This window comes from Rhipicephalus sanguineus, chromosome 4 (genome assembly GCF_013339695.2).
Source record: "Rhipicephalus sanguineus isolate Rsan-2018 chromosome 4, BIME_Rsan_1.4, whole genome shotgun sequence".
Taxonomy (NCBI): Eukaryota; Metazoa; Arthropoda; class Arachnida; order Ixodida; family Ixodidae; genus Rhipicephalus; species Rhipicephalus sanguineus.
In genome coordinates, this window is record NC_051179.1 from 166,742,011 (window position 1) to 166,753,667 (window position 11,657).

The 11,657-nt window shown below is 49.3% G+C and overlaps 1 protein-coding gene across 1 annotated transcript; it reads left to right on the top strand.

The window, feature by feature from the left end:
- The first annotated feature begins 523 nt into the window (after positions 1-523).
- On the top strand, positions 524-1,096 carry LOC119391818 (serine/arginine-rich splicing factor 7-like). The gene has a single exon (XM_037659467.1). The coding sequence runs from the start codon at positions 524-526 to the stop codon at positions 1,094-1,096; it is 573 nt and encodes a 190-aa protein (XP_037515395.1).
- Positions 1,097-11,657: the final 10,561 nt, after the last annotated feature.

An 11,657-nucleotide genomic window follows, 5' to 3' on the forward strand; every position in this document is an offset into this window, starting at 1 on the left:
TCAATCCGGAAGAAGCGGAGTGCGCTGGATGGATTGAAGTAGCCAGCAAGAAGAAACTTGCCGAGCGGGCGGATTGTAACGCTGGTAACGCGCCCACGACAGCGACGGGAAATGGTAACGGCGGCTCCGGCACTGCCGCCACACAGAACGTGTTGAGGCGTGTTGTGAAAGCTTCCAGGATCCGTAACCTTCCCAGGGATAACTTTAAGACCATTATACGGCCACGTGGAGGAATGGATGTCAAGAAGACAGACCTTCTTATCTTCAAGCGCTCGCTTGCAAAGGCGGCTTCCCTAACAGCAGAGCAGGTGTTCGACGACACACTGTGCACGAACCCCTTCCAGAACATTTTCGTCGTTGCCGCGCCGTTCGAGGCAACGCGTGCGCCTACGCCAGGGTCCAAGAGATAAGTAAGGGCAAGACTGTCATAGGCTTGGCGGCTTACGTGGCTGCGTCGGACGACACATGTAAAGGATTGATCCGTGGAATCAATGTGGATCTCAGTGACGCAGAACTGACGGAGATGATCGTCAACCGGGGGAACCCCGATGCTCTGGGAGTTCGAAGAATCAAGAAGACACCAACAGTGATCGTGTTGTTTGATGGACAAAAGGTCCCCCAACACGTCCTGTGTGATGGTGTTCGATACCCATCTTACTTGTATCGCAAGCAAGTGGACGTGTGCTATGCGTGTGGTGATCTGGGCCACTGGTCCGATGTTTGCCCCAAGGGCGATGACCAAAAGAAATGCCGCGGATGCGGCGTGCAGTCACCGTCACCGGATCATCAGTGTGATCCCACGTGTGCCATCTGCGGCGGAGCGCACCCAACGGCGGACCGCAAGTGCAAGAAGCGCTTCCAGGTGCCGTACATCTTGCGCCAAAGACGGCGGCGCCGCCGAAGGCGCACGCGGCGTGGTTCCGACACAGCTGGTGCCCAAGAAGCAATGTTGGAAGAAGAACCCTTCTCCAGCCCTCATCGCGGCAGATCGGCATCGAGAGGACGCTCCCGCTCCAGAGGACGCTCCCGCAGCAAATCACGCTCTCGCTCCAGAGGGCGTGATAAGGGCAGCAGCCGCTCCCGTTCCAGAGGATGATCGGGTTCCAAGGGCCGAGTCCAGAAACAAATGTCTTAGGCGGACAAGGCCAGGATGAACATCCCAAGCGGCCAAGAAGTAACGCAGGGCATTTTACCAGAGCAAAAAAGAGAACAATCAGAGATTTTAATGCCTAAAAAAGAAAATGCAGAGCTTAAAGAAGCACTACGTACGCTGAGGTCCGAGTTGGGGCTCTTCCGTAACTCGCGTGAACCCCGTGCAGTCGTCACACCCATACCGGTTCAAGTAGGAGGGTCGAATAAGCGCAAGGCCGTTTCCCCACCCGCGACTGTGGAAAGCGAGGCAATGCAAAGTGACGAGTCCTCCGCTGAGGTCCCTGAGCAAAATGTACTCGAGTCTTTAGCGGCGATTGAGGAATCGCTCAAGCAGATGAGAGAGGTCTTTGCCATTAATTCTAGCACAATCGAGCGTATGGACGGGAGCGTCTCCCACCAGGCACGTCGAGTAGGAGTCCTCGAATGTAAAATGAAAATCATCGACTCTAGCAAACTCCAGACGACCAACACTGGTACGATTCCAAAAGCAAAAATAGTGCAGCAGGATTCGGACGCTACGAATTCAATAAAATTCAACATGGCGGGCCAAACCGGAAACATAATTATCTGGCAGTGGAATTGCGCAAGTTTCTTAAGGCGTAAAGCTGCTCTACTGCAGCTCATCAAAGCACAAGCGTCAATGCCGCATGTCCTTTTCTTGCAGGAAACCGTTAGTGAGAAGGTGGTTCTCTCGGGCTACCCTTCGATTAGCCAAAAAGGCGCAAATGGTAGAGGTATCGCGACGTTGATCAGGAAAGATAGCTCCTTTGAGCAGCACGAAGTCAAAATTTGCGACTCGGATAAGAGATCCGGCCTCGAGGCACAATTAACTGAATTCATTCCCAACGGCAAAATCCGAAGTAACATATTCGTTTTTAACCTGTAAAGCCATCCTTCGGCTTATAAACATAACACCCACTCACTCCTTCATAGGTTCGCAACTACCGCCAGATCGCACCCTTTAATAGTGGCTGGCGATTTCAACGCTCCCTACCCGTCTTGGGGTTATGTTACGAGGACAAAGAAAGGGGCCAATCCAGTTGCCGCCAGTATAGACTTAAACCTAACGCTTATCTCCGACCCTCGTTTTCCCACGAGGCTGGGAAACTCGGTCGCCAGAGACACGATGCCTGATTTCAGCTTCACTAGAAATGCGGTGGTCCAGTGGTCCAACCTACAGGAGAACTTGGGAAGCGACCACAGCATCATAGAACTCCGGATGGAAATAAAAGCACCATCCCCGAGAACCTATAAATATACAGACTGGGATCTTTTTAGGCAAATCAGAGGTGAAGATGAGTCAGTACACGACACCTTCAGTGAACTTTTTGTACAAATCCAGAAGGATGTCGAGAAGGCCACCAAAGAAATAGTCACAGAATTTGATGCCCCGGGGATGGATGCAAGGTTAGCGCACCTCTTGGACGCCAAACGCTCTCTCATCGGAAGATGGAAAAAACAAAGGCTTAATCGCAGACTACGGAAAAAGATTGCGGAGCTAAATCGGCACATTGAGGAGCACTGCTCCGAACTTCACAAACAACAGTGGAGGGACGCCTGCTCGGCTGCGGACGGGAAAATGCGCAAAGGAGGCAAATGGGCCCTCTTCAAACACCTCCTAGACGACGGACAATACAAAGGCAATCAGAACTAGCCATAGACCGACTTATTAATAAGGAGAAAACGGCAGGCATCTCAGAACTTCCCAATTTCGGATACTTGCCAACAAGTGCCATCCACTTAGCCAAAACTCAGCTTCTGTCCCCCACCGGTATAAGGGCGTGCCTTCCCCAGAGTTGGACGCTCCCTTCTCGGAAGCTGGGATCAGGGAAGTGCTCCATAGCCCAAACGGAAGGTCTGCTCCAGGACCTGACGGAGTTACAAATCGGGTCTTAAGAAATTTGGATGATAATGTCATTCAGGTCTTAGTGCAGGAGATAAACAGGGTACCGGACGAGGGCGTCGTACCGGAAAGTTGGAAGAGGGCCACAGTGGTCCTAATTCCCGAGCCAGGTAAATCACCCAGCTTGGATCACCTCCGCCCGATCTCTCTTACTTCTAGCCTTAGCAAAGTAGCGGAACATGCAGTGCACAACAGGATCTCGCGCTACATTCCCATATAATATTTCCCATATAATATGGTAGGTTTCAGGCCCTCACTTTCTACGCAAGATGTCATGCTCCTCCTCAAAACACAAATAATTGACTTTCCAAGCAAGGATGTAAAAGGGGTTCTCGCACTAGACCTCTCGAAAGCCTTCGATACCATGAAACACGACTATATTCTTAAGGATATATCGGCTTTGAACCTGGGAGTTAAATCCTTCTCCTTCGTTGAATACTTTCTCGAGAGCCGGACGGCGGCAATAAAATTGGGACAATCAATCTCAGATCCTTTCAAACTCGGACGAAGGGGTACTCCCCAAGGGGCAGTTATCTCCCCCCTTCTATTCAACATAGCCATGCGCAAGCTGTCGGAAAGCCTTTCAGCAATTCCTAATGTCGGACACGCTTTATATGCTGACGACATTACAATCTGGTGTCCCGGAGGATCGGAGGCGGCGGTTGAACAAGCTCTGCAGGAGGCTCTGGACGTTACAGAGTCATTCCTGGAAGGTACGGGACTGGCGGTTTCGCCAGAAAAGTCGGAACTCCTGTTGTACAGACAGGCCAGACGAGGTGCTAGGGGTGTCAGCCCACTCGATCAGGTGCCCATTAGCGTTTGCACCAAGGATGGTCGCACAATTCCTAGAGTCGACTCTATGAAAATTCTGGGGCTTTTATTAGAAGGGATGCAACGCAAAAACTATATCCCATCTCACCATAAAAACGGAGAATATTCTGAGATTAATTATGAGGGGGTCCAACAGGAAGGGTGGCATAGGCGAGGATATCCTCCTTAGGCCTCACCACGCTTTCTTATGAGCCATACAATTTACATAGTTGCGGCTCTCAATTGGACCAAAACAGACAGGGATAAATTGGACACATTCATGCGCAAAAGTGTCAAAAAGGTGCTTGGCATCCCAATCACGACTAGCACAGAAATGCTGATGAAGTTGGGAGTGCACAATACCACTTCGGAATTAATTGAAGCACAAAGGTCAGCACAAATAATTCGGCTATCAAGTTTCAAAACAGAAAGACAACTGCTCGATGCGGCAGGCCTCCGTCCTATCTTCAATCAAGGAGAAACTACGCAACTTGATTATCTAGCGAGGAATTCCTTTATTGTAGACCCACTTCCACGAAACATACATCCCCAACACAATAAAGGTCGTAGGTTGGCGAGGGCTAGGGCTTTCATAAAGCGCCTCACCGGAACAGAGACATTTGTTGACGCGTCGCGCCACGCCAGCGGCAACATGTTTTCCGTGGCAGTCGTCAGTGACAGGCGCGAACTCCTCTCGGCAGCTTCGGTGAAGGCCTCCTCGGTTGATGTACCCACAGGGGCGTCTGCGCAAGCAGGCGTTTGGTGTGTAGCGACACCACGGACCCGAGCTAACGGGAGGTTTCGATACCTCCCACGCCTAGCCGTGCGTGGGTTTGCCGTGTCCGGGGAAAAGGGGATTCTGGGGGTTGAGCCGACGCCGGGTGATTGGACCTTTAAGGCCCCCCGGCAGAGGCAACACACCCCTTTGGCCCCGGCTTCAGGTAGACGGTACCCCCGGGCTGACCCACCCAGGGGAAATCGGCAGTCGCCTTTTCCTGTCTCTCTCTGCCCTCTTCTTTGTCTTTCTCTGCCACATTTATTCTTTCCTGTCTACTTCTCTTTTCCAGTTACTTCCGATCCTTCCTGGCGGCGAGGGTTAACCCTGTGTGGTCCTCCAACCTTGGGTTACCATATTCGGTTATAGTAATAATGTACAGCTGGCAGGGCAGGGCGTGCTACACCACAGACTGTCATGTCCCCTCGTTGGGCTCGATGGTGGGTGGCTGGCATTGTTACCGAACACACAACTTATTCATGGGCTCACCTAACACTCTCTCAACAGGTCGTCCCCATAAAAGGGGGCGCAACAATGCAACCGTACAGTTCCTCTCGAAGAAAGAAGACTCTTTTCCAAAGTACCATGTGATACATTATGAAAGCACAGAGAAGAAAGCGCGAAACATTTCACCGTTTCTTGTTTCGAAGTGCCTCACTGACACCATCGGAAGTGGCTACAAGGCCACCAAGATGGCAAGTGGGGATCTTCTAGTCGAGGTAAAAGACAAGTCGCACTTCCGAAAACTGACAAAACTTGTAGCGTTTGGGGACAAACCCATCACCGTCACCGCCCACAGAACCATGAATACAGTGAAAGGTGTCGTCTCGGATGACGACCTAATAGATCTCACCGACAGTGACCTCTTGGCGGGCTGGAAAGACGAGAATGCCATACAAGTACAGCGTATCAAAATCCGAAGAGAAAACAAAGAAACTCCTACCGAGCACATAATAGTGACCTTCGGCTCTTGCACACTACCAGAAGAAATAGTAACCGGCTATCTCAAACTCCTTGTCGCACCCTACATTCCGAATCCACGGCTCTGCTTCAATTGCCAAAGATTCGGACATGCTTCACAGAGTTGCCGTGGGCAACTTACCTGTGCACGATGTGGTGCCACGGGACACTCCACAGACGATGACTGCAAAGCCGAATCCCACTGCGCTAACTGCGATGGGGAACACCCGGCGTATTCCCGATCATCCACAGCATGGGAAAAAGAAAAAGAAATTATCACTATCAAAGTCAAACACAACATCACTTTCCGCGAAGCTATGCATCGTGTCTCTCCCTACTTCCCAAGAAAATCTTTTGCCGAAGTGGTGCAACAGGGGGCAGCACCACGACGGCATCAGACGGCCGCACAAGGTACGTGCAGCGTGCCGGAGCGACCGTCACTCGCCCCAGGGCGGGAGCAGCCAAGGCTGCCATGCCCCCACTCAACGCGGCCCCGCTGGAGGCCTCAACATGCACTGGCATGAGCCAGGGTAGAGCGCAGATGGTGGGGGCCTCGTCGACCTTAGCTACAGTTGCGCAGAAAGCTTCGTCCTCTGAGACGAAGCCCAGAAGGCGCACGGATCGCTCGTTATAGCGACTTTCCGACGCCTTCTCGGAGGCTATGGACACTACCGCAAGCCAGTCGCTACAGGCAATGTCTAAGGAGCGGCGAGCCTCGCTCGACCGCTCCAAAAAAGAAAAAAACCTAATTACAGGGCCTCAAAAAGGCCCTGTAAAATAAACGAATTTGCTTCTCCATAACCTCAAAGGTTATGGTTCCTTTCGTTACAACAAATATATCTCCAGACATGTCACCTCAAGCTTCCGCACCTTTCATTCACTCCTAACTTCCTTTTTTGTCAACTCTTATTTCCAAGATGGCTTTTATTATGCATTGGAATTGTAGAGGACTCCTCCATAACATAGGTGGCGTAAAAGATTTGCTAAATAGATTTTCTCCGATGGCCATGTGCTTACAGGAGACAAATCCAGGAGAAAAACACACAAACTTTCTTAAAAGTTTCACTGTAGTGCGGCGCGACCGCGTTCACGCTAGCCGGTTGTCTGGCGGTGTGGCCATCATCATCAAAAGTGGTATTGCAGCACGAGAGATCACAGTCAACAGTCACATTGAGGTCGTGGCTGTCACTATTTTAGCTCATAAAACTGTCACGATATGTTCCGTTTATATTCCTCCTTAACGCATTTTAGTGTTAATGATTTAGAACACATTCTGGACCAACTGCCTGGACCATTTTTTATAGCAGGGGATTTTAATTCGCACGGAACGCTCTGGGGAAGCAGTGCAACTGACATCAGAGGACAAATCCTCGAAGATTTTATCCTCAGCAATGACATATGTCTTTTAAATACTGGTAGCGTCACCTACTGCTCCCCAAGCACAGGAGCTACGAGTTGCTTGGATATAGCACTGTGCTCGCCGTCTTTATTTTGTGACTGTAGATGGAGCGTAATCGATAATGTTTATGGCAGTGACCACATGCCCGCTATCATAAAATTAACGCAAACTCTCCCTACTACCACCGCTAGACCACCTCGGTGGAAACTACATCTGGCAGACTGGGCGCTATTCACAGAAAAAGCAGCCCTAGAAATAGAGGTGCTTCACAGGTTAAGCATAGATGAGATGAATGAGACAATCACCACCTGCATACTCGCAGCAGCCGAACAAACTATCCCACAATGCTCCGGCGTCTTAAATAAAAAACTTAAACCCTGGTGGACAAAGGAGTGTACACAGGCTAGGAAACTGCAAAACAAGGCCTGGGGTATTTTCCGTAGATGCCCTACACAAGACAACCTCATATCATTTAAAAAGGCAAGGGCAAAGGCCAGATTTATCACATATAAAAGAATGTGGGATGAGGTGCACAAGTTTAGGAATCCGCGGAAGGATGCTCAACTGCTTGTCCCACGTTTTATCAGACCGAACGTTTCAAGTTCGTTTAGGCTCAACACTTTCACGTCCATATACTCAAGAAAACGGTGTGCATCAGGGTTGTGTCTTAAGCACAACCCTATTTGTCGTCAAAATGAACACTGTGAACCAGGTCATACCCTCCACTCTTATGCACTCACTTTACGTTGATGACCTCCAAATAGCATACAGGTCACCTAACATGGCGACGTGCGAACGGCAGACTCAAATCGCACTAAACATGCTAATCCAATGGGCTAACAAAAAAGGCTTCCGCTTTTCAGAGGAAAAGACTGTCGCCGTGGTGTTCTCTCACAAACCAGGCTTGCAACCAGACCCCGTCCTTAAATTAAACGAAACATCATTGCCAGTAAAACAGGAACAAAAGTTTTTGGGAGTCGTATTCGATAAGAAGCTTAACTTTCTTTCACACATTAATAATCTGAAAGTCAAAGCCAATAAGGCCCTCAATGTCCTCAAGGTCTTGTCTCGGAAGCGGTGGGGTTCCGACCGGAAATGCCTCCTACACATCTATCGCTCGTTGGTACGTAGTAAACTAGACTACGGTAGTATTATCTATGGTTCAGCAACAGGCTCGTACCTCAAGCGCCTAGATCCTGTCCACAACAAAGGGCTACGCTTAGCAACAGGTGCCTACCGGACCTCGCCCATTCCTAGCTTGTACTCCGAAAGCAACGAACCGTCCTTGGAATACAGAAGAACGCAACTGATGTTTACATATGCCCTCAAAGTTCGTTCTTCACCAGACCATATATGTTACAACATTATCACACGCTCTGACCAACGACTACACTACACGAACAAGCCAAACGCCATTAGACCACTAGCACTCAGAGTTGAAGAAAAACTTCGCGCCCTGAATGTCCCTGATGAAGCCCTCTCCGTCGCAAGAAGACCAGCCAGATTAGCTCCCTGGAGTGACTTCTCTAAATACCTTGATTTCTCACTAACACATCTTAAAAAACAACACACCCTACGTGAATATATACTGCAGGAATTTCGCATGCTACAAGAAACCTACCACACTTACAAAGAATTTTATACTGATGGTTCGAAGACGTCTGCGTATGCTGGAAGCAGCGTGATAGGAGGAAAATGCGAGCAGGTAGCAAGGCTACCACATTTTGTCTCCATCTACACCGCAGAGTGCTATGCCTTATGGATGGCAGTACGGAATATCATAAACTCAAAACACAAGAAAGCAGCCATTTTTACAGACTCTTTAAGTGCTCTCAGAGCCTTAAATTCAATATCTCAGTACGAGCCCTTTATTGGTGATATTTTAAACATGTTATCTCACCTCACCGACGACCATGCCACACACTACTGTTGGGTCCCGAGTCACGTTGGGATACCAGGCAATGAAAGGGCGGACCAACTCGCAGCAACGGCAAAAGAGGTACGTGTTTCAAAAATCAATGTACCAGTTAGGGATGGAATTAAAGCACTTTGCCGGGCCGTCAGCTCTCATTGGCAGCAAGAATGGAAATCGCAACAAAACAACAAATTTCGCCTAATAAAACCTGTCCTTGGTGAGTGGAAGACTTGCTTTCATCAAGAGCGTTTTATCGAAGTAGTACTGTGCCGACTTCGAATAGGCCATACACACGTAACACATAATTATCTACTGGCAGATAACGAACCAGCAGCATGCGATAAATGCAATGAGCAACTAACAGTTGTACACATTTTAATAGCATGCCCACATATAGAACCGTTAAGACAAAAACGTTTTCAAATCTTTTATAAGTTGAAAATTCCATTTCATCCAATGTTAATCTTAGGAGATGACCCGTTAATACCCCTGGCTAATGTATTCCGCTTTTTAGATGAAGCAGAATTGTTAAATAAACTTTAATTACGAGGAACTATGCTACCTCTACCAGACCAGCAAAACTCATGCGAACTGTAGTACGGCCTCTCCGGAGAGACCCTTGCTGCAGCAGGAATTTGAAATAAGGCACTTGCCTCCCGGCCCTTGGGCATAAGGGCGCTGGCAGTGTAGTAGTGCTAGGTAAACTGCTTCACGGTTTTAACAAGATAGTCACGCGCAGCAACCATACGCATTGACCACCCCACGCATCAGGTTCACAGTTTTAGAGTGTGTATATATATATATATATATATATATATATATATATATATATATATATATATATATATATATATATATATTACGCTATTACGCAACTAGCTCTCTTAGGCCACTCTACAGCCAAGCTACACCATTCATTATATCCCATTTGTCACCGCCTAGCACATATTTCATAGTCAGGGCCATATTGTTGTTTATTATAACTGTCTTTTTCCTTTCCCCACCATGTGTCTGGCGCAGCATAGCCTTAGTCGCTCTTGCGCCATAAAACTCAACTCAACAACAACAAAATCCTTGGTCGATGTAGCAGAACAGGCTGCTGTAGCGCTGGCATTACTGGACACGAAACGCACAACGGTGTACACCGACTCCCGAGCGGCCGTTAGGGCGTTCGCATCGGGATTGATAGCCACAAAGGCAGCCACAATTCTCCGCAGCAAACCTCCCTCAGACACTATTCACCACATAGTCTGGTTTCGCGCTCACATGGGACCAGACGTACTCCAGGGTCACCTGAACCCAAACGAGATAGCCCACGTCCGTGCGCGAGGTTTCACAAGCCGCGACGAGGTGGCCTCTCGGGTGAATTCGGGAGAGCTCGTCCAAAGTGATCCTCTCGTTACTATTCACGAGATAACATATCATTACAGAGGAGAGCGACATACTTTTCCCTTTTCCCTTTATAAGCTCCACAGATCACAAGCAAGCACGCTCTGCATGCTGCAGACGGGGTCTTACCCCTCTAGGGGCTTTCTGAGCATGCTTCATTCGGATATTGATCCACTTTGCCCAGATTGTGGTGAATTTGACTCCTTGAGTCACATGACCTGGCAGTGCCCTGCGTTACAGGATTTTAAAAGAGAAGACTGGACGACAGCAATCACAGACCCTAGTCAAGACGTCCAGCTTCAGGCTGTCCAGAGGGCTCGTGAAAGAGCGGAGAGGCATGGCCTCTCCGGAGAGGCATGGTCCGACATGGGACTAGCCAACGGCTGGGTGGGGTCCTACCTAGTTGGCCCGCTGCCTTGCCTCTCAGGACCACAATAAAGTTGTTTGTCTGTCTGTCTGTCCGAAGGGTAGTTTCGCAGGAAAGCACTGGAAAACGGAGAGAAGCCCTGCAAAGGAGACTACGTCTGTGCATACGGCGTCGAAGAGACAGTGCTGTGCCGTGGTGGCGACCCTGTCCTCACCTTTTTCTTGTTGCGTGCTGGGAATTGTGTCAAGCTAGTATAGGCTCACAAGCCTCCATTGTTACGTGCTCCATACGTGCTGCGTCGATACCAGCTGCCCACTTCTGCAGTAAAAAAAAAGTAAGAGGCAAGGGGTAGCTGCGTCAATGTTTTTCTGCCGTGGTATGTACGCCCAGCCCGCGGCATGTATGCACGCGGACGTTGATCAAGCAAACCACAGTGATAGCATATCACGTATGGTGTCGCGCTGTTATGCTCGAGGGTGCGGGATAGGTTCCCGGCCACAGTGGCCGCATTTCTATGGGGTTGAAATACAAAGAACACCGACGTACTGAGATTTATGTGCACATTAAAGAACTCCAAGCGGTCAAAAATAATCCTGATTCCCACACTAGGGCGTGCCTCATAGCCATACTTTGTTTGGCACGGAAAACCCCAGAAATTGTCTATGTTGATCAAACACCTTTATTCTAAACGGACACAGGCACACGAGAAAACTAACACAGTACGTTAGGCGAATTTAACGGCGAGTAAAAATCCGAGTCATTTGACCCTTTTCTAGCGAGGCATAAACTCCGATGTCACTTCGCCGCGGCAGCCAATGCACAAAGAAGCTTTACCGCATCGGCGGAATCCAGAAAGCTAAGCTTCGAGTAGTCCGCTGCTTTGTTCGCGACAAGAACTCTGCAGCACAACTGAAGTTCAAGGGAGGCATCCATTGCGTGCGTGTTTCTCATAACAGTTCAGCGGCTTCGGCGAACATGCCCGCGTAC